This window comes from Rhea americana, unplaced genomic scaffold, assembly GCF_003343005.1.
Source record: "Rhea americana isolate MKP2758 unplaced genomic scaffold, rheAme1 scaffold_8, whole genome shotgun sequence".
NCBI classification, from domain to species: Eukaryota; Metazoa; Chordata; class Aves; order Rheiformes; family Rheidae; genus Rhea; species Rhea americana.
This window is the reverse complement of record NW_028186978.1, coordinates 4,076,620-4,101,087: the sequence shown is the minus strand read 5'-3', so window position 1 is coordinate 4,101,087 and position 24,468 is coordinate 4,076,620. Positions and strand designations below refer to the sequence as shown.

The following is a 24,468-nucleotide window of genomic DNA, read 5'->3' as shown; positions in this document are numbered from 1 at the left end:
TTACTGTACAGCACATTTGCATAAATTGTGGTGAATTTTTGAAACGAGATAGAAAGTTTAAAACGTAGTAAAATGGGAGAAAGCATAGACGCTGCCAATTTATCTTTTCGCTCTGCCCCTTCCTCCAGCTCTCCGGCGAAGCGGAAGGCTGCCTCCCACCAGAGCCGCTCGCCGGGGGCTCCGCGAGGAGCCCGCGCGCGTCGCCCACCACGCTGGCCCGCCGGCCCGGCTCCCCAGCCGCTGCGCGCACGGGCCCGGCCGGACGCAGACGCACAAACAGCACGGACAGGGTACGCGACAGAAATAACTTTGGCAAGAGAGGCCCGTGAATAGTTAACTGGTCGCATTTAATTTGAGGTGACGTCTAGCCGGTTGTCTTTAGAGCGTGCTTAACTTCAGGTGCCCCGATTTACAAAACCTGAATTTGGCGACTGTCATCTTTCCTGTGCTAGGCAAAGCTCTCCGGTGCACATTCAGAAAGAGACTGTAGCTCTCCCGCGTATCACAAAGGAAGGACCTTTTCTGTACAAAGCAGGAAAAGAGAAATAGAAAAAATAAACCTTTTTTTCCACAAATATAAAATCCAAGAACAAATTTTCACATCTTGCAATACACACTTTGAATCTCCAGATTTGATGATGACTGGCTCAGTGATAGGTAGGAGTGTAGAAAAACGGATTTTTCAAGGGAAGGTGTAACTACATTATGGGAAAAAGAAGAAAGATTGAAAAAAAAGCTGATAGAAAGGTTATTTTGTAACCAAAATGTTCTGTCCATGTTTATATACACACACCTCTCCATACACTGTGAGACACCTAGAAAGTTTCTCATACACTCATACACTGTTATGAGACAGTCAACTGCATTTTTAATGAAATAAAAACTGATTGAATATAGACATCAACTCATAATAGTTAAATGCTCCAAGTTAAGTGCTCAAAGTCAAGTTAAATTTCTTCATAAGCTAAATGATCTTGCTGAATGGACATCTCTAAAATCTACATTTGTTCAGTCAAGGAAAGGAAACATGATCTCTACATTTTAGAAAACTTAAGCCTTTCTAATGTTAGGAGCATTATAAACACCATGAGCAGGTCTTGTTCCTATCCCTCCCCATGCCTAGTGAGTAGCATCTGCAGGGGAAATGACAGGTATTTGCTACAAAAAATAGTAGTTCAATTCGTTAAAAAGAGGAACCAACTCCATAAGGTCCCAGAAAAGAAATATGTAGATGTGAAATAATAAAAAGGGACCAGAATAAGTAAGGGATAGTAAAGAGGAGAGTATATGCTTCTAAATTTGGTTATTAATTCAGGACAGTTAAATGATAGAGTATGATAAATGCTGATTTGGCTAGTGCTGTAGTTTCTGTGGCAGAAAGTATTCACAAAAGCTCTGCAGACTATAGCAGAGCTACACCTTTCTGCACTTGCACCTGAAGCATCCCTCTAGCAGACCAATTAGCTTTTCAGCAGGACTGAGGATTTGAATCTATGGCAGCAACCAAAAGCAGGAAATAGAAATGAAGAACTTTAAGTATGTTCCATATTTTAGAACATAGGAATTAAAGGAAAAACTAATCAGGAAGCATGACATTTTGCATCCTAGTCTTTGATCTGTCATCCAAAGAATGAACATTGACATTGAACAAAATATGATCTTAGGAAGAAAAGGTTAAGGAACAGAAACAAGAAAATCAACTGTTCCCATATGTCTTGTAGAATGGAGATGAAAAGCAAACACAACTAATAAAAAATAGAAACTGATGCATTTTAAACTTTTTAATTTTTCTGGAAATGAAATAAAAAGTAATCTGAGCTAGAGTAGACTGTATTTTAAAAACCCTTGAGTATAAAGTCTTCAGTCACTGGAAGAACAATGTCTTCTAATCATAGACAATTATATAGATAAATAGATTTTAAATTTAAAAATATATAAAGGTAACGGACAAAACAGAATAAAAAGAGTTAAGATAAAAGACACTGGTAGAAAAACTAAGAATAACAGGAAAAAAATCAAAATATACATAAATATCAAGATTGAGCAAAGAAAGGTAAAAGAAAAATGGTATCATAGTGTATAGGATAATGAAATAATTTATAAGCCTGTCCAGAAAATGATGGCAAAAGGAGAAAAAACCTATATAGGTCCAAGGATGAACAAGGCAGAAAATGGAAGGACAACAGGATTGCTAAAGAATATTTTCAAGGATATCTATGACAAGAAAAGCCATTCAAAATTGAATTTATGATAGGATGCTTTTGCGAAGTCCAATGAGTCAGAATGATATCTTCCAGATGATGGTTAGAGTAACTCAAATGTCATCCACAAAACCTGACTAATAATTGATTGGATGGCATAAAAGCCATAATGACAAATGCTAGAATTAATTTAGCAGTGTTACTCTGTATGAAGATAACATTTCAGAAGCAGAAGCAGGCAAGCAAAATATTGAGGAGGGAAAGCAGCAGTAGAAATCCATAAACAACACTTTAGTCTAGAGAAAACACAACCCTTTAGTCTAGAGAAAACACCTAGAATATTTTCTTTATGAATGTCAAATTATCAAAAGTGGATGGATTAGATGAACTTGACATTTCACTTTGTTTTTCAAAGACCTCATCACAGGAAACCCAATAAAATAGCCTGGAAGAGCACACTGCCTTTTTGAGGAAATGAAATTTGAATTATGGATATGAAAATTTAACACATGTAGACCTTAACACTTGCAAAGCCTGATTCTTGACATGCAGACCTAATGTATATCATGGATATGAGTAAAGACAAGTCATTTGGCTGGTCTGAAGAATCCTGTCATTCATTTGTACTTCAGCTCTAATCAAAACTGCCTCATGAGCAGAATAAAAATCTCCTACAAGGGAAGTCACTATTTTTCTCTTGGCTTGCCCAAACAAAAAGAAGAGTGTTGCTGTTGCTTCCCCAAAGTGTTGGACATGGCTGTTAAAAAAGTGAAAAAGGAGCCACAAAACTACCAATGAGATAATCAGATTTTAATGATACTCTCTTGTATTTTAAAAATACAGATGCTATGTTTCTTTGGTACTTACATTGAAAGTCTACAATATATCTTTCTTCTTTTTAGCTGGAATTTGATCTGTACACTATCCAGATTGATTAGAGGAGTTTCTGTAAAAATATCATTATGTTAATGATAAAGAACTTTTATCACTGGGCCAGTCCATTGCTAGATACTTTTATCATCCAGCCTGTGAGACTGTTTGCTCAGAAGACTGAAAGACTGAAACTCTGGATGGAATTCCATTACTCTCCATATGACTTCTTTTTTTCAGCCTTTCTAAAGATCCTGTACAAAGCAAACACCTCAATTCATCATCTGACCACAAAATATTTGGGAAAAAGAGAACAAAAACAAACCAAAACATAAAAACAACCTCTCAACCTCAAAAACCAACCTCCCCGAACTCAGGTTTCTATAAAATGCTGATCATATAAATATACATTTTTTTAAGGTGTCTCATGACTTTTCCCTCAAACAACTCTACATCATGCTCTCCATTGATCTGAAGAAGGCTAATCAGAAAACAAGTTTCTGTTTTATGAAAACCTTCAAGTCATTATATTTACATTCAAATTCAGAAAGAAAAAACATTTTTGCAAAGTGGATAGGTATTTCCTTTGACAGCCTAACCTGACAATTAGAAGATACATCTGGGAGGTCAGAGTTCTATATTCAATCATTTGTTGAAGAACCAGCAACTTCTACCTCCCACATTGCTGCCCCCCAAATTAGGCTCACTCTCTAGCATGAAATTCATGACAAATTCCAATACAGCACCACTTGTTGATCTCCCTAAATCATTTAAGTGGAATCTTTGAGATCTATTATCAAATATAATTCATACTGCATTTTTATAGCAAGGCATCTGCATGTTCTGTTCTGGCAGAATCAGGTAATAAATTATATGCAGGACTAACACTTCTGTGATACCCCAAAATGACAGCATTTTGGGCATTTGGACATTTGGGACAACAATGGCCTATTTTGCAAGAAGATTCTGTTTCTGTGAACGTCGAAGTAGAAGATAGGCAAACATTCCTTCAGTCTTCCTTCCAGCAGTATTAATGAAATTTCAACTATTATGGCAAATTCAGTAAAAACAAGCAGATAAAATATATTTTTTCTGTATTTCAATTTGTTTTTATCCTGTTTATTCAGTAGGGAGGTAGCAAAAATAAAATAAAACTGAATAAATAAGGCAGAAGCTACACGCATTGAGGTCGCAAGAGACACCAAGTTTAGTTAAATTTTCTTTAAGAAAATGTATTCATGCCAGTATTCTTCCCAGCCCCAGGCAAGAGCTCTCCTGATTTTAAAATGCTTAACTCAGTGAGCATGATAAAGACATTGCATCAAATTGGACTTCCTGTAAGTATAAATTTAACTGAAACTTGAAACAATGATCTTATTTTTGAGCAAATGCCACCAGAAAGAGACTCTCAGGGAAATTTGCGTAGACAAAATTATTTCCTTGGCAGCTGTTGACTTCCTGACATCTTCCTTTCTGGCTCTTTCATATCTTCTTTCTGTTGGCTGTTTCTTACAGAATTTGTCATTCCTATTTCAGGCCCCTTTTCTTTCTTTTTTCTACTATTACTACTTTTTTCTGCTTCTGCTACTAACTAAAGTTACTAAATCTTTCTTTTTATTTTAACTGTATATTCTATTGATATTTGCTAGTCTTCAAAATCCTACTTCCTGCCTGTACAGGCTTAGATGGAGATTTTATTTCATGATAGTAAACTCAAGACTGCACATATGAACAGTAGAGACTCAGAAAATAAAAGGCAAATGCTTTTAATAATCCTGGCTTCCTAGTGTAGTCAACATATGGCCCAAAACTGTGAAGCAATCTGCTCAGAGTCTGCATGTATTCTTAGCTTTAACTTAGTAAAGTGTTTTATATGAAGCTTCCACAGAACAGTTCTTTGCCCATTATTTTCAAAAGAACGGCTCTAGAGCGGTGCTAGGAGGCACAGTGTACTGGCAGAATCGCAACGTGAAAGACTTACGACTTCGGACTGACTATATTGGCCCATCATGGCAACTACTCAGTCTACGACAACATTTTCCATGCTTTGTATTTATTTTTATATCATTAACTTTCTGGAACTAAATCTCTAGCTCACATCTTCTTCATTTCAAACTTCATTTGGAACTTCTCTAAGTGGAGACTCAGTTAAAAAAAAAGGAAATATAGTAAAACCTACACAAGGCCTTCAAATTTCAGTCCAAAGTAAATACATACTCAACGTTCTAATTCCCAAATGCTAGCTACTTAACTGCCTTTGTACATTTTATGCTGTTGACTTCATTCCTGTCTATAAAATGGAAATAATGATTTTTCCTCACTTGATAGTGCTTATGGTCGGATGAACATTTTTAACAATGAGTCTACATATATTGAAGCTATCTTAAGAGAAGGCATACAACTACTTCTGAGAGAAAAAGAGAAAAAATATAAAGCAGTAAGAAAATCAGAATAGACAGACTAATTTGGAAGGGGAGACTCGTGGAGAAAAAAGGGGGATACCCACGATACCTTTGACGTTATTAGGGTTGGGTTTTGGAAATGGCAAGACAACCTACACAGCTGAATTCTCCAGTTATACACCCTAGTGTAGCAATATCACACACTGCTCCTGGGAAGCCCTTCTTCTTTCTCTCTCCATGCCATTTGGTGGTGTTTGTCAGCCAGCCGCTGGAAAAAGCACAGAGGGAGTGCACCAGCTCATCTCACCTCCAGCCAGTGCAAGTCTGGCTCTGTCGCTTTAAATGGATTTTCATTTGTACATAGGAAGAGGGGAACTAATCTGCAGCTCCCTTTGCACATGCGTATGTGGCTAACCATTACATAGCCTTCTACATGCAATTCTTCGATGTATGTAAAAGGAAACATGAAACAGAAGGATTCTTCCCCACTAGAATAAATTAAATCTATTCCCCTACTATACACTAGTGCTAATGCACTGCCATCTAGTGTACAAAATACACTATAACAAAGAAAAAAAGGTTTGCAATATGGCAGGTGAAATTCTGCCAGCTTCCATCAAATGCTTTTAATACCTATACATCTTATTTATAACATCTCTGCATACATTATTAGTTATTTTTCATTAAGAAAAGGCATAAAATCCCCTTGTCTTATGGGGACTCCTTGACTTGATAATTACAATATCTTCCACCAGATTATACTGCTACATGCGAGACAGTCTCATCAGAGCTTTTACTCCCTTAAACTTCATTTGGAGCAACTTTTTCCAAAACTTAAAAATAAAATTCTACATATTTAATGACAGGAATCTCTTTGCAGAAAAGCATTTTTTTCTTAGTTACCACGTATTTTGTTTCACATTTTCAATTTTAAGTCTTCACTCTCTAACTTACGCTACATGCAAAGCATCAAAACTTAACAAATGGACTGAAGGACCAAAAATCAGGCGCTCTTGAGTTTTGCCCCTGCATCTCTATTAGTTGAAGGCTCAGTCTTATCTTTCAAGAATATTCCTGTCCCTGTAGCCCTGACTTTCCAGTATTTTGTGTTCTATACAACTATCTACAATCATTCAGCAGACAAGGAAAGGAATCTACCTATTTTGCTGGGATTGACTCTGCAGGTGAAGTGGATTATACATAACATGAGCCAACAGAGAACACACATTATAATTTAAAAAATTTTGCAGAGTTATTACAAAGATCAATTATTATGTATAAACATAAGTATTATTTATTGTTTCTACAATTTGTTGTAACCTCTGAATCCTGCTGTGGTAATTAAGTAATTCTGTGGTCTACTTCTTCCCAGAAATTTAGCAACAAACTGTTATATATTATTTGGCTGGTGCAGCTATCCTGTATCATCCACGTCAGAGCAAAATTTTATTTAGAACCAATGCTATATCAATGGCTCTGAAAGTTCATATGGCAAGATTTTGTATCTTAATTAAAATATGGTCATTTTTTCTCCAATAACACTGTAGAAGCACTGCTAATTTTGGAAACAAAAGAATAAAGAGAAAATAGATTTACATGACACTGAGTCTGCCTTTCTAGCCAATGAGGACTGCAGCATCATAATCTTAAAAAAGAAACAGGCAGATAAAAATGCCTACTTAAAAAGTAAAATTCAAAAAAAAAATACAAAAAGCAGAATTACTTTAGCATAACTTTGTATATTTGATAACATAATTTTTATGTATTTGATGTAGGATTCACCACTGCATAAAATGGTTATTAAATCAATATTTATATTTGATAACTGTATATAGCCTGGATCTTTATTAAATCTTTGAAGAATTAAAAGGCCTCAAGAAGCTTTGAATCAAAATGCAATAAAGAGTGTTTAGTTTGTATGCAATAATTTAGGATTTTTTTTATTACAAATAATATTATAAAATGAATTATTTTAACATCCTAATAATGGCCAAGGATCACTGACATATTTGTTTAACTATTTAAGAATGTATGAAATAATGACAATTACATATGATACGGCAAAAAAACACTGAATTGTATCAGTACAACTAAGACTGTTGCCAGCAGGTCGAGGGAGGTGATCCTGCCCCTCTACTCAGCCCTGGGGAGGCCTCATCTCGAGTACTGTGTCCAGTTCTGGGCTCCTCAGCACAAGAGAGACATGGAGCTACTGGAGAGAGTCCAGCGTAGGGCTACGAAGATGATCAGAGGGCTGGAGCACCTGCCCTGTGAGGAACGGCTGCGAGAGCTGGGCCTCTTCAGCCTGGGGAAGAGAAGACTGAGGGGGGATCTGATCAATGTGTACGAGTACCTGAAGGGAGGGTGTCAAGGGGACGGGGACAAACTCTTTTCAGTTGTCCCGTGTGACAGGACAAGAGGCAATGGGCATAAACTGAAGCACAGGCAGTTCCGCCTGACCGTGAGGGGGAATTTCTTCCCTGTGAGAGTGACGGAGCACTGGACCAGGTTGTCCAGAGAGGTTGTGGAGTCTCCTTCTGTGGAGATCTTCAAGGCCCGCCCGGATGCAACCCTGTCTAACATGCTGTAGGTGACCCTGCTGAGCAGGGGGGTTGGACTAGATGATCTGCAGAGGTCCCTTCCAACCTTACTGATTCTGTGATTATAAATGTCAGAAAAGGGAGGTAAAGTATCTTGACAAGTATACATAGCATGACAATGACATAATCAGTAAAAATACTGATTAGTCTTTTCCTAAAGAACTTTATATATATGGCTCTCCAACTATTATAATATGGCTCAATCAGAATATTTAGCCATGATATCACAATTCAGTTAATGCCTTTAATTTATTTTATATATATATATCCACATATACACATACCCACCCATATATATATATATATATATATATATATATATATATTTATATGAGAAGACATTTACTGGTAGAAGATACAAAGGACAACAAAATTGATTACAGGTTTAATATATATGTGTGTGTGTATATACAGAGAGAGTATATGTGTGTACTTCTATATTTTACATATGTTAACAGTCTTCTTGCTTTGAAAAATATTTGGAAATACAATGCTGCTGCATTGCTGCTGAAGCTTCAATGATAGCCTTAGGAATGCTGAAAAGATAGCTGAAAACATTGAAGAATAGATAACTAGGCTCCTGATTCACATGATCATACCTGAACTTCAGGCTTTTAATTTAAAAATGTAGTAAGTATCTGGCCCTAAATGTTGCAAAAAAAGCTTGAAGCTTATGACATAGACATAACCAGAGTTATGACATCAATTAGAGTCTGGAAACGGGCCTGGAATAATAGCCTTAAAATAAGGAGCCTATCCTATGCAGATCACTGAGGTGCTAAATTCCATGATCCGCTGCTTCAAGGACACAACACCAACTGAGGAGGAAAGGAACAGGCTGGCCTTTCAACTTCCAGTAAGTGCTGGAAACCCTGTGGTTGCTGTTCCTTGGCAGAGTGTGCCCAGAGGAACCATCTCCACCACTCTCACAGAAGCAGAAGTACGGCCAAGCAAGAGGGGTTTGAACCCAGAGCCATATAGGCTCTATACCATATTCAACATGGACATAAAGGGACAGACTGGTAAACACCACCAAGATCTCCAAACCTACTCCAAGTGGATTTACATGAATAAAGATACCTCTGCCCATCTGCCCAATCCCACCATCACCACTAATGCCAATGGAAATACACACTATATCTTAGCATTTTATTGCAGATGCACTATGGAAAATATGGAGGATCTGTAGTTTTAAAACAAATCAATAAAAGGAAAAGAAGTTCTAATGCATCTTTTTTTCTCTTTTCATTTTATTAGTTTTTCATGGTGCTAAATCACAGGTGGCACAAAAGACCTTCCAGCAACTGGAATACAACTAAAATTACAGCGTGACAAAGTCAAAATAGAGATTGCCCTCATGTGGTATATATTCTACAGTTAGCCATATGAGGTTTCTGACATTTTCCTATTAAACACCAGGTATCTGGAGAAATCTGCCAGAAGCAGGAATATCTTAACAGGAAGGTATGAATTAATGAGTCAGTACTTACAGATAAATTAATATAAAACCATGGCGACCACAAAAAAAAAAAGTAGTTCAGCATTGTTCACATTTGCGTTATAATTTTAAGTTTTCTAAGCTACAAAAAAGCTGCTCACTGCATTTTCAGTTGCTGTGTAAATTGATTCAGGCTATGCCAGGTGAAAAAAATATAGCGGATGAAAAGCTCAAGCAAGAAAGTATCTGAAAGTCAACCCTGGAAAAAAAAAAAGACAGAAAACAGGGAATATCCGAAAGAAATCCAAGGTATTCAGACACATTTATTTGCAGAACATATACAGAAGGACAATAAAAATGACTATAGGATTAAATAGTAGTCCTTTGCTGAATTTTTATGAGAGGAACTAAAGAAAATGTCATGTCAGTAAGGAAAAGAATAAGGCAACCACCATTCAAAACTATTTAAAAGCCTGATAATCTATCCAAACACCCCCACTTTAGTTTGTCTTTCATCTCTTTTGACCAAGTCCTCAGTGTGAATATATTATGACAATATTTTTACAATTCATAATGATACTACAAAAGAGGTAGGATCAAAATAATCATCATCTGATGAGGAAAATGTTCTTCCTCTTATTTCCAACAATTACATGTAACTTTATATTAAATGTAGTATTAGGCATTTAGAGTGAAGTTTGTAGCAGTACATTACATCACAGCTACAAGGGATCAGCTCCCATAGTCCTAACCAATAACAATTTTGAAAATGTTCTCAGAAACTTTCTTATCTGTGGCCTACCTGACATTCCATGGCTTTGAATTTGGAACAGAAAGACTGTAAGAAGAAACTTGCTCCTGGCACATTTGTTTCAATTCTGACTAGAAGAAGAACACATAAAACTAAGTAAATGTGAAGTTAGATTTTTGAAACTTGAGATCCTCAGAATAATCAAAATTCACATCTCTTTAGAGTCTACTTAATTTATCTGCCAACAGTTTACTCTTCCTTTCCCAAGAACTGATTTCAAATAGCCAATGCCCAAAACTAAGTTAAATTACATCATACAACAGAATCACATGATAATTTAGGAGGTCTCTAGTGCAGCTCCCTGCTCAGGGCAGGCTCAGCTATGAGATCAGACCAGGTTGCTCTGGGCTTCATCCAGTCAGGTCTTGGAAACCTCCAAAGATGCCACAACCTGCACGGCCGTACTGTGCAAGCTGTTCCAACACTGGACTGCCCTAACGTTGCAAAGGTTTTTCCCTACATCAGGTTGAAACATGTGTAAGGGATTTGTAAATCTTTTAAGAGAGAAAGCTGAGAGTTTTATACAGTTATCATGTGCAATATTTAATAGGCTTTATTTATTGATCTGCAGTTGAATACCATGTACATTCTTGAACAGAAACGATGGCAACCCACTTTGAAATAGCAGTTTGAATTATTCTGCAACTTGCAATGCTACATTACTGCTTGATGAGTCAATAGGCTTTACCACTGTTGCCATCATACCGTAGTTTTGCTGTTATTAATTGATGCAATTGTCCATATTACAGACTTAGAGCTAATTACTATGAGAAATTAAGTGAACGTTGGTAAAAAGGTCAAAATTCCTCTTGCTAAGCCTCTAATGTAACAACAAGATAAGGAAGAAGTGAAGTAAGCGCAGCTTCTTGCCAGTCATGAAGATGGTAAGAAAAAACAGATTTCCAGACCAGCAGGCTAAACTTAAATTCTTCTATCCCTACTGCATGCCTGGTACCTAAAGTACAGGTGGAAATTCTCAATGAACTTAGATGAATTTTCTGAAAATGCATTCAGGAATGTAAGCATTGATTTGGACCTTTATTTTAGATTCATATTGTTCTTAAATATGATTCCCGTTTCCATTTTTAAAAACTATTTTTGCTTGTAGCCTTGCTATTGATTAAAATAGGATAATACCAAGTCCAAAACCACGTATTAAAAATAGAGAAAAAAAGAAATCAATGCATCTTCTCGAACTTCAGAACAGTTTTACACTCTTTAAAAAGTGAAACTAAGAAAACCCTACAAGCTCCTACAAAGATTTTGTGTATCATAAGCATGACAATATAGATGGGTCTGTATACAGTCACATGTCTGCAATAATAAGAAGTTATTAATAAAACTTTTTTAAGTAGTTATAAAGGTAAATCAAAATTTCTTTTTTTTTTCTCCTTTGTATCTTGCAGTTAAAGTTGCCGGGGTCTCCGTGAGGCCAGGTGAGGTACGCACGTTCGGCAGGGATGCCCAACGCCAACACCAAGCTCTCTCCTGACTCCGCGTTGTTCCCCTCAAATCAGGAAAAGAGAACTTTATATTCCAAAGGGGACCAAAACAGGGACTTTCACAGATTGCACAGATCCTATTCATCCTATCTGCAGCAACTGAACTGAGGAAGGAAATGCTGCCAGAATTCAGTCACCAAGGACCTGATTATGTAGACGGCATTTAGCCTAATCTCTTCTGCAGTGAGTGCATTCCTTTTCCTGTAATTAAATGTGATCACAGGCGGAATTATTTAGGGGCATAATTCCACCAATTCAGACACCCAACTACTTCAATCACAGGTGAAAAAAGTTAAGTAATGAAAGGATATGAATGAAAATGTGAGTGTTATAATGACTAGGGGCTAGAGTGAGACAGCTAAAAATCACATGAATATGTAAAACAAGTATGTTATGCATTAAAAGTTCAAAAATTCCACCAGTACTAAAAATGCCACATACTGAATAACTGAAATAGTTTTGAAAACTATCTTCAACTTTAAAGAAAGGAATTATAGGATTACGTTGACGCAAACGGATATTGCTATTTGTTATTCCAAATGCTTTCATGAGCGGTAGCAAAGACAGATGGACTTTGTCCTATAATTCTGGTGAAGTAAAATTTAGAAATGTTATATTCAGTTATTACTTCCCCAAAGACATACTGCAAGCCTGAAGAAATTTCACAGAAAAAATAAAATGGTCAGAAATTGATGTTTACGAGCTTTGACAACATTAAAAGAGGTAAATATGCATAGCCTTCTGAGGGATTGCTAACAGAAAGAGAAATTAAGCTCCACAAATACAGGAAAGTAAATATTCCAAGCAGGATTATGAATTGCAATAATTATTCTTAATTATATTCCTTATGTATTTTTGTTTACTGTTTTTTATTATGATAGTGCATAAGGCATATATATCTATATAGAAATTGGCAGTTTTTGCTCTGAAGAACTGATACTTTAAACAGATAAGTCACCTAAAAAGGAAGACATGGTGTTTGACAAAGAAATACTGGCAACCAGACAGGACGGACACAATCTCAACAGAACTGGCTCACTATATCCTGCATCATAAATAATGGAATTATTGTTACTTGTTCTTTCCCTTGAAGTACCAGAAACTTCAGTAATATTGACCACACTTTTATAAAGCTGTATACCGTTTTTTTTAATATCCTTTATACTACCCTTCTGTATTCCTAAACAATGGAAAGAGATAAAAATATGTGCAAAGGCAAGTGTAGCCATACATCCACTCCATTTCTGAACAACTAAAAAGCCACAGTAGGGATCAATAACAGAACAGTAACAGAGCTGTCTGAAAAGGACAGTTCTGAGAAGTGACTGGCTGTAAATGGGCAACAGTAAGAAAAAATGAAAAGAAAAGGTATTTATTAGCAAAAACTAGCAAAAATGTTGTTTAGTTTTAATCTTTCCCCACTGTATTGTCTTCACATTACATAAACTAAATTGCTGGCACTCTGTTTTACCGACTTGTTTTATCTGCCTTCTAACCCTTTTGTAGTTGATTTTCATATTATTTTGTATTCATGAGTTTGAATAAGAATACAAGAACCTTGGATTAAGGACCAGAAGCATTAGAGAATAGTTTTACATATGCATAATAGATATTTATCATTGCTCTGGAAATTTTGCAGGTATGATAGTTATTAACAGGGATTTGACTAACGGGCAGAAAAAATACCATCTGGTTTAAATAAACTGTTAGTAAGGGTCAAGTTATGGGAGTAATATTTTAATTTATGTATATAATCAAAATGCAGTATATGCAAATTTGTGACTTTAAAATTCTGGGTCTTAGTAAGACAAGTCATCTATAAAATACTTTTCTTTATATACAAATATTGACACTGTCTCCTTTATTATACAGAATCAAACATACATGCTGAATTAATAATACAAATACTTCATGGATACGAATTTTACAAGTTTCATGCTGTAATTTTGCTTATCGATGGGTAAAGGAAGAAAAGAATAGGTAGATTTCTTCCTGGCTTTTAGATATTTAAAATATTAGAAATCTAAACATTTCAAAACCTTTAACTAAGTCCATGCTTTTTCACTGAAATACTAAATACATTTGAAAATGAAATCAACCATACCTGTCCTGTCGATAATGTACATTTATTTAGGTACAGGGCCAAGCAAATACCACTATCAGACTTCCATTCTGAGTATGTCTTGCATCCAGACAGCTCAGAGCAGGGTAAAAAAAAAAAAGAGCTCACCCAAACATGCCTTCAGACCCTCAGGTTTTGAAGCAAAGGGGGAATTAAGGCAATTAGCTAAACAAAAGAGAGAAAAAATGCAAAACACAAGAGGAAGAAAGAAAGAAAAATAGAAAAAAAAAGATGAAATACAACTAAACATCTCTGTGGGACAGAAAAATCTTGCATTTCTCCTACTTTTAATAGGTGATGTAATACTTGCTGAGCCTCCTTACTTTTTTTTTTATACACAGCTTGTCACCACTAAGTAGATAATGAAATCAAGACATGGAAAAGTGAATTCATCTTCCACAGGAAAATTCCTTCCCCTCAGTAAGTTCTTTTATGTTGGTAAATTGTTTATTCATGGAGTAGGATAAGAATACCTTACACCTGACCATTAAAAATCATACTGAGGAGTAATATGACACGTATTTGCTTTAACTCTTTCTTCTTTTAAACTGCAACTATCATATAAAAAGATGCAGACATTTTATTAGTAATATAACGTAAAATTGGATAAAGAAGGGGGTTTGCTAACTTTACTGGGTAAAAAAAAAGTTTAGATTATAAGTAATGGTGCCAACTTGTAGATGTATGAATACTACTAACCACATATGTACACATTTTACACTTACCACGCATACAGGCATGCATGAATTAGAATTTGGATATTACTCTCCTCCTATTATTTAACAGAAGAGCTTCACAGATATCTGAGAAATATATAAAACATTAACTAGTAAAAGTCTTTGGAAGGATAGTACACTTTTGTGATAACTCAGAAGGTGCCATGCGGTTAATGAAATGATATCTTCCATATACTACATATAGTTGTAATCCTTACAAGAACTTATAACCATTTCTGTTTAATAAAATATGAAAAACTTTCACCAGTAACTTAAGCTGTAGCAGTTTGTTTACAACAAAATGCAAGTCCCTGAGCATCAATTCATCTCTCTTTGGGAATATTTGTTAATACTACTAAAGAGTAAAAAACAAAGAGGATGAAAAAGATAAAAACGCACCCGAAGATTACCGTTGTTTGCTTATATAAATATATATACATAAACCTCTCTAATTTCACTCCTGAATTATAAATGCCATGTAAAGAGAACATCTCTGTATGTATTATGTCTAATAGGACTGAACCTATGCTGTGCAAACATGGAATTTTTAATTTCTTTGACAAAAATTCATGAAAGGCCTTGATTTCTCTCTTCACTTGCTCAACCCTCTCCTTCTCCCCTAAAACTGATGCTCAATATATCTACTTTGATGTATTAGTTATTCTTCTGTTATGTACCTGCACTTGTGATCGAACTGTCTGCTCTGGATTGAGTTTACAGTATTTTTAAAGACTGTGTTGCAGTATTCCTTTCAAAAGGAAGTTTTATTAATGTGTTTTATAATCCATTACAGTTTCCTTTATTCACTAAGTACATGTCATTTGGAGCAAAACAGGTCAGGCACGGGGCAGGCGGCGGGGAGCGCTAGGAAGGTGCTGCAAACCCGAGGCGCGCTCAGCCCCGAGGCAGCGGCACTGCCCCGGAGGCACCGGCTCCCATCTGCGCCTCCTTGGCTCAGAGCCCCTACCACAGGGTCTGGGCACACGGGGAACAACGAGAAAGGGAATAACTGAATTTTGACCCAGTTACTCTCAGCTGCAAAATGCTGATGAAGGACCCGTTGCTCTGCCTATCACTGAGAAGAGTCCTGAGGCTCCTTACGGCCAGGCAGACCTCTACGGAGCAAAGAATGAGTAAAAGTGAAGCGCCCAAATTTTGAATCTTGTTTTGAGCACACTTTAAGACAGTACTAAGATAGTACTGGAACTACTACTGTAATTGCATAAAGAAGAAATCATATTTTCAAAAACATTTTTAAAGCGTATTAATCTCTTTGCTAGAAATATGGAACTCTCATTAACATCACTGTGACACATTTTATGCGCGGTAAAGTTCTGAAAATATTTAGAGATGTGGTTATATGAATATAGTGATACCTAACAGTAAGATGTACTCTTTCATTCAAATGTCTTCTGAGACTTAATTTGTCAAAATGTGACATAATTTTTGTTGCTACATTCTGATAAACACAACTGTAGATAGCATGGCATTAATTTCTATAAATGCTATGAAAACTGCAAATCATCACTGCTTGCCTCCTGCCAGGCATATGTGTACCAGAAACAATTATGAAAACGAATACTCATGTAATTTTAATTTCACTTTTATGTGAAAGACTAGCCCAAGACTATTTGCTGATTCAGTCCCAATGAAGGTTTGCATTGCAGCTGTTAATGGGACTTTGGAGTCAATTTCAAAATCAGAGAATAATCCTGAACGCTTATGAGAGACAAAAGCTAAATGTGCAAGGGCCAGATTTGCTTAATTAAAAAAAAAAGAAAAAAAAAGTCAAATCTACAAAGTATTTGTAAAGCAAAGTATTTAAACTATGCTAAGAATGGTAATTTCAGTTTAGACATAGAGCTTCCCCCCCCTCCCCCAACATTTACTCAATATATGAATTTCAACTAGAATATAAATGATTATCTCTTCTCAAAAGGAATACACAGCTTTATCAAGTTGGAGTAAATGACTTCCCCAGGAAATCCACCACAAAGCATTTCATTTGCTAAAACAAAATTAAATTTCCCTAATAATTTTGTAAGGATTTTCCACTAGAATTGGCTTAGTTTATAGAAGAACGTGATTTTGGAGTGCCATTAGTATTCCTGCTGCTTTAAGAGACAAAGCCTTCGTCATCAGAAATGAAATAAAGTCATCCTCAGACACAAACTGATCCAGCTCTGCTTGCATGGTTAGGATATTATCTGGCAGAGTGACTCCAGCTTTTTTCAACAATTATACCAAGCCAAACAGCAACCAAGCCACCCGTCTGCAATGTGGTAAAGCTCTCTCGACACGATCGTGACCAGTTTGACTTTGCAGGCTTCTGGCAGGACTCTGGCAGTGAAGTAATCCAAAACTGGTGGTAGGAAAGGAGGGGGGTCCAGAGCATGGCCATGCGATTCACTTCTCTTACAGTAACAGCCAGGATCTACGATCAGATCTGCCTAGTTGCTGAGGCAACACAGAGCAATACTAAGCTGGCAGGGAGCTCCACCAGGCACCACACTGGCTTTGAGCAGTTCAGGAGTAAAAAGGCTGCATACGTGCTTATATATATTTCCTATTTTCTCCATTTAGATATTTGACTCAGCAAAGATACAGCCCTTCACCTGAGAAGTTGTCAAAATACAACTGATTGCTTCTAGGCGCTTTGCTCAGGCCATGCTAGCGTTGAGCTTGTTCAGGGAGAGGGCTTTTCTTTTTTACCACTTTAGTTTTTCCTCGTGCCCCTGTCATTTTGATATCTCTGAGAGCTGCCTGAGCAGTTTGACTTTTTCTCCTTCTGGGAACCTCTGCTTAAACATGGAACTGTGTCAGAAAGAGGATGTGTGCGCGCTGATGAGCTCCCCCTTGGTGTAATGCTCAGTAAACTTCTGTTCATCACGCAAATTCTCAACGCAGTACACTTAATTTGGTATTTGCTGCAAAGCAGAAAATCAGCAGTGAGATATTAGCCATATTGCACTGAGAAAACAAATACATTGTGAAAGATCATTTATCATTAGAAACTTTAGTTTTAATTTTAAATCTTGTGGCTGGAACAGTACTGTGAGAAAAACTGCTTTGTTCACATAAATTCTGTACTTGAGCATTAGGTAACTAGAAGTTCACACTGACAATAAAATAAAATACAATTTTCTCATCCCACTGTGGAAAAATAAAAATTTCCCAGCAAGGACTGTCATAAATCCTTGAAAATACAGAAGTGATCCAACACCAGGAAGCAGTTTTCCTGCAAAATGATGCTACCGATCCAGCAAAGCCAGCTTCTCCAACACTGTAACTTTGCTCCCAAGTCATTCACATGAAATACAAGTCTGTAGTAGTATCAAAATCAGTATGTTCCTGATTTCCAGTATCAAAAGTAAACACTGTTGCATCTAGGTGCATATTGCTAGTACTGATCCTGGTTTCTAATATCCAGTAACATCCAGTTTTCTAAGTTGATCTGTAACTTTATTTTTAAAATATTGTACAACACTTCCACTCCTTACCTCCAAACATTAAAGTATCTCTACAGTGCTTAAAAAAATAACTTTATTGCAAGAAGTGCAAAAACTAGATGTAACGTTTAAAAAGTAATCACAGTCAGATCAGACTTACTGCGTCTTACTTATTTCCATAGTTTCTTACAGAATAGTTTTCATGGCAGCAGTGTCTGTGCACTTCCTGTAGAACAGCTCAGATTGTTTGCATTATTTCTTTATTAATGTTATTAAAATGATGATTTTGTTTTTTTTTTTTTTTATTCTCACATTTTTTTGAAATCAACATCTTAAATCAAGTTCTTTGGTTGAAATGATGAGTAGAATTGATGTCTTTGAATATTGATTTCTATAATCTATATTATTTTACTTTATGTCAAATAGCTGTATAAGAAAAATATTCCCATATTAGCAATTTATGACTGTACACTTTGATTCATCCCTTTACATTCAATTATATTTATTTTAGAGGAATGACAAGATAAAGAATAGGCTATTATTTATTTATTTGTATCTATGTTAGAGTTGAACTGGAATCATAAGACAGGATATTCTAAAGCTGTCTTGTGTTTATTTTCCAAACTTGTCAGGACTAATAAACATGACTACCTACAGAATAACTCTTTTAAGGGGCTTTGCACAACAGTCCTACCAGAAACATTCCTACATTCCAATACTGTCAGAAATTTAAAGCTTTTCTATATTGTGCTTGTGGTAGAGGCAGACATCAAGGGTTAAATTACTACCACCAGAAGCTCATACTCTAGTATCTGAGCATATGACCCAGGCTCCAAGTGAAGTGTCAAACTACTCCTGGAGCAACAGCCTTTCTTTACTTTTACTTCTGTTTTAGTCCCCTTTCTTTTCTCATCCTAGTGATACCTTTTTTTTTAAAAAAAGTCAATAAATAAATTAAAAAATACAACAACCTAGTCTTCGTAGACACCCCTAGTAGCAAAAATATCACGATATATAAAAAATATAACGATGGAGAGCAGTTTGGAATTAAATGTCACAGAAACCTGCACAGGATGGCTCTCGTACCGCCGCCCTGCAGCCTCCGAACAGCAGCCCAGCTCTGTTGCAACATCTGCTGACCGACCATCCCCTTGCTATCCCTCTGGGATGTTGAACTGCATTTGGCACTTATAGGGCAACTAACATCTCACAGCATTTTACCTACACGTTTTCCCCGTTTCACATGTCACTTTCTGCTTTCTTCTTAAAATGAAACATTTTTTTAAACAGAACACCGTATTATTTCCTACTTGCTATTTCCTACATTGCTTCCCACTGCTTATTCCCCACTGATTATAAAATTGTTATCAGTTGTTTGTGATGATTTCCACAGCAACCAATATAATCTCACAGAGTGCTATGAGTTTGGGTGGAAAAAAAACACCATAAACTCCTGCAAAAGTTACCTGTTACAAACAAAAAAAAATGAGACAAGAAARCAGAAAATGGTATATGTGAAATAAAGATGTCAAAACAGAATACATGAGACAGTTTTTTTCATGGAATATTACTGCATGCTTCTTACAATAAACATGCCAGTTCAGAACAGAAAGCTTCCAGCTGAGCATCATGCTCTCAACATCCGTAAGTCAGATTGCGTAGCAGATGTTAAATGTGAAATCCATTAAGACCAATTAGATTCTACGAAAAAAAAAACAGTAATAGCGTGCACAGGCAATCCTGTATTATACAGCACTACTGAGAGACACAGTAAACCACAAAAGACAGAAGAGCTTAAAAGTACAAATTCTACCCTTTCCTCAGGAAGGCCAGCTAACTGGTCTGTTGAGCTGTATGCTCAGGAAGCAAGGAGGGACTCTGGCCTCCTCTTTCCATCTAGAAGCTGCTTTTGTGAGACAGCGATACGGCCGTCCTCTACCGCACACCATAAGGTGGTCCTGTATGGCAGCTTGAAATGGTAATGCAGCAAAAGAGTTGGAGCCTCTTTCCCAAATTGCATGTGCATTTACTATTGCATTAACTGAACCAAGTCACCCTGACACACGCTAAGGTGAGAGGCTTGGTAGCTCAGACATCTCTGTTAGCATTCAGACTCCACATGAGTGTGGCCTGGAGCCAACATATCAGGAAAAAGAAAAAAAAAATGTAGCATGCTCTAGTAGAGCCTTTTCGATACCAACATAAAGAGTTATTCTTTTTATCAACTATTAACCAACAGGATTTGTAATAGTTACATAGAGCAGATCTGTCAAGCAGTTTCCAGTGCTAAGCCATGTATGCAAGTTAAATTCTGGCCATGTAGTAATTGTGTAGATAAATGAAGCAGTCATTGCATATTAGATAGCTGACACACCACTAGGGGCAAAGAACTTAATTTTTTTAGGAATTATGCATACTAAAAAGGAATGTCTGTCTCTATACTTGTCAGGACACGTTGCCAAAGGCTGAGGTATTATTTCCTGGTATGCAGTATCAAACAACCTCTGGTTCTTGAATCAGAATTAGTCTGCAACAACTAATCCATCTCTGGATATTAAGCATTTTATAAATTAAATAGATGCATATGTAGTATCCAAGATGAATGTGATCTGTAGCAGCATTAAAAAAAATAAGAAATTCCCCAAATTCCCATAAAAAAAAGTAGTAGACATTCATTATACCTAGCAAAGTTAGGGATGTATTAGAAACAGGCTTGAAAACTATTTTGCAAAATATAGATTAAAGACCACCTTTAGCCTTCAAACATTTCTCAGCAGCTTTCAATGAGAAACTCATTCAGCTGCTCATGACCTAAGGAAATGGGTGAAACATATATATCTTAATATATTTTTCCAATCACTTTGCAATCCATTGCTACTAGAATAAGGTTAGAGTTGTCCACAAGTTCTCAGAAGCAATGCTCAAAAAGAAGCCTGTATGCCTGCTACATAATGACAGACCAACAACTAACAGTTTCTTGCTAAGGATGTTCATTCTGTGAATAAAAAAATGTAAATGCAACCATGGGGGTTTTTTACAGTGTAACAGAGAATTAGGTAGGTTTCTTGTTGGCTGGCACCAATTAATTATCAAGTACCAATAAAACCACAATAGCCCCCACAAAGTTTTTTGTCATGATATTTCTGCCTGTAGGACACAGGGCTGAGTTAAACATTATATATAAGAGCTCTGGAAATCAGACACCTCCTAACAGATACTGCCTTATCTCCAGGGTTCTCAGGGACATGTCACTGTGGAACAACTTGAGGAGCACCTGCTCTTCTCTTTGGGTATCAAGCTCTGTTAAGGGGTGAAGAAAGGAACAGAGTCCTGCCAAATGCTGTTGGAAAGTCTACAGCCAGTTAACCTGACTAGTCTTCTCCTGGCACAGGGCACTAAGGCAGGCTTCCAAGGTTAGCTGTCCCTCTGATGGATTCTTGTGCTTCTGCACAAGCAAAGCTACAGCAAGTCCAGGACATTTAATAAAGAACTATTATTTTAGCAAAGGTCTGCATCAATTTGACATTTAGTCAATTAAAAAGAAATAGACTAAAGCATTATTTCAGGCATTGCCTTTGTTTCTCTTCCTGTTTTGGTGATTTTGTAAGTTTTCTCTCTGTGTTGCTATTATTCCAGGAAAAAAGGCATCTAATTATACAAAAATGTAAGAAATTACATCAAATAAAAAGTTGCCAAATGTGTAGCTAAGCAAACAAAATTAAAATATGCTTCTTTTTTTTCAACCTACTTCTAGCTGAGCCCTCTTTTGTACTCGTAAGTAAAAGTAACAAAAATATCTGATAAAAATATAAGTTTTCAGCTAACTGTATAAAATTAAGTAATTATCTGTTTTACTTTCCATATCATAGCAGGCTGGAAGACTAAAATTAAAACAAAAATCATGGTGTCCAATATCCAATTCATCGCTGGCGTAATTCCACATAGTCCAGTGATATTATACCAGAGATGACTTTGGAACATTGATCTGAATTATAGCACTGTTCTACAGAACAACCTGATCATGATACAAAAAACAAACAAACAAAAAAACCCCAAAAAACAAATCAAACCTTATGAGTACCACAAATGCACAATATTATGCACCTAAAAATCTGTTTCTGTAAAACCAGAATAAGCTATTTCACATACTCCTTGATAATAAGGGGTTTCTACTATTTTGGAAATCAGTAAGTCCATTTTTCGCAGAAAGGGCAATTAAATAATTATGTAAAATACTTGATAAAGTCCATCTAGAAAAGTGAAACGCTCTCCTATAACTTAGTTTTTACATTTCTTAATTAAATATGACATGCTTCACAGGCTTTGCAGTTAATCTTTCAAAAACTGTTTTATTACAGTTTTGACGATTGTATTCAAAATCCGCAAGTCTGTTCAGCAAAAGGGTGTCCACCACCTTCCTAACATACTGCAGTCTGAGCTGTTCAGTTAATTTCTCCCCTGAATAGAGCTGTTCTCATCTCCTTCCTCTGTCAAGTACTGTGCCTAGATACGGTTCCGAACACAAAGCAGGTTGCCTCTGTCTAACCCCGGGGCTGGCGAAGCTGGAGGCTGCATCTCCCCCCGCACGCCGGGGGCAGGGGGATGTTTCACAAAACCATCCCTCCCGCGCGCAGGTAACGCAGGAGCGCCCGAGCGCAGCAGCGCCGGGAGATGCACAGCAAACGCCGGTCTCTTCCACAGGCTCACCCAACTCTGCTCGCGCTTCGCCGAGATAAAAGGCTACCTGCGTCTTTTTTAAGGACGGATCTCTGCTAAAGGCTGCTGTTTTCACCCAGCTGCAGTTTTACTAGTCCAAACCCACCCTCTGGCCCAGGTCCTACAGAGCGGGGTACTTCTGTGAGACTGAACCGCGACCTTCGGCATCGCTTGATTTTCCTGTATGCGAGGGACCTGAAACCTTTAAGGCCACGCACAGCCCGCTGGCAGAGTCACTTAAGAGCTGTATACACGGGGGGGTGTGGGGGGGTCCCGCCTGGGCCGTGCTCCCTCCGCCGCTAACGGGAACGGAAGGAAATGTGCCGAGAAAACATTAAAGCCCTTCCTCGCTCCCGGCTGCGCGCTGCCATCTCGGCAGAGCCGCGCTCGGGCGGAGCGGCGCGGAGCGGCGCGGCGCGACCCCCCTCGGCTGCAGCCCGCGGGGCCGGGGCTGCCCCCGCCGCAGCACCGGCGGCAGCAGCCCCCTGGCCCCCAGGCCGGGGGGGGGGGGTGAGGGGGGGAAGGGGGCCGCCCCCCGGCCGCACTTCGGACCGCCCCCCCCCACACCCCCCGAAAAAGCAAAAAAAAAAAAAATAGTTGTTGGGGTGACAGCAACAATTTCTCTGGAGCTACGCGGTGGTCTGGCCCGGGGGGCTGCAGATCGGTTTTTAGCTTAACGCCCCCCCCCGGGGGTGGTCCCGGGCCTGCCCCGCCGCCGGGGTGAGGGGGGGGCGCGGGGCAGCACTTACTGAAGAAGATGTACTCGGTGTAGCTGCTCCAGATCTTGTCCTCCCGGTACTGGTTGATGAAGGCGGCGGTGCCGGTGGAGTTGCAGGCCACCATGTGGAAGCCCGCCTCGGAGAGCCGGTCGAAGGCTTGCTCCAGGTAGGTGAATTTGAGGTAGAAGCGGGAGGTGTATTTCTCGGGGGGGCGGTCGGGGTCGCGGCTTTCGTTCAGCGTCTCGCCGAAGACCTCCTTGGCCAGGGCGATCCTGCCGCACACCATGATGCGGGCGACGCGGCGGAACTTGGCGTCCGCCTGGTTGTCCCGCACCGTGGTGTAGGAGCCGCGGTAGCCCACGGTGAGGAAGCCCGAGCGCTTGTCCAGCGCCGCCCCCGCCGCCGCCCGCTGCAGCCGGTCGCTGCTGCCCTGCGAGTTGCTGTCCTCCAGGTCGCTCTGGCAGCCCTCGTCGTTGAGCGAGCTTTGCTTGGTGACCTTGGGCGACAGCAGCTTGACCAGGTCGCCCAGCTGGAAGTACTCGGCCTCCCGCAGGAGCCGCTCCTTCTCCGGGAAGTGCTCGGGCAGCGCCAGCTGCTTGTCCCGCAGGTAATCCAGCACGTACCTGAAGAGGAAGCCGTCGCGGTCGATGAAGAAGCGCGCCCGGCTGTCCCTGGGCAGCTGCCGGGCGGCGGCCGGGCCGCCCCGGCACGGCGAGAACATGGTGGCCAGCGTGCTGTCCGGGACGCTGAGCAGCGTGGAGTGCCTCGTCACGTACACCTGGCCCCCCACGTTCAGCTCCACCACCTCGGGGAACGGCGAGCCCGACGGCGCCGACACCATGTCGCTGATGGGCAGGATGCTGCCGCCCGCCTCCTTCAAAGCCATGGCTGCGAGCGGGCGGCCGCGAAGGAGGGTCTCCCT

At 38.6% G+C, this 24,468-nt stretch overlaps 1 protein-coding gene across 1 annotated transcript in view; it reads right to left on the bottom strand.

The window, feature by feature from the left end:
- KCTD8 (potassium channel tetramerization domain containing 8) overlaps positions 1 to 24,460 on the bottom strand; it is a 97,455-nt gene extending 72,995 nt beyond the window's left edge. The window contains exon 1 of the mRNA XM_085322769.1: positions 23,577 to 24,460. Coding sequence (XP_085178895.1) covers positions 23,577 to 24,432 — 856 coding nt within the window. The 5' untranslated portion in view covers positions 24,433 to 24,460. The remainder of the gene's footprint in view (positions 1 to 23,576) is intronic.
- Between the last annotated feature and the right edge of the window lie 8 nt (positions 24,461 to 24,468).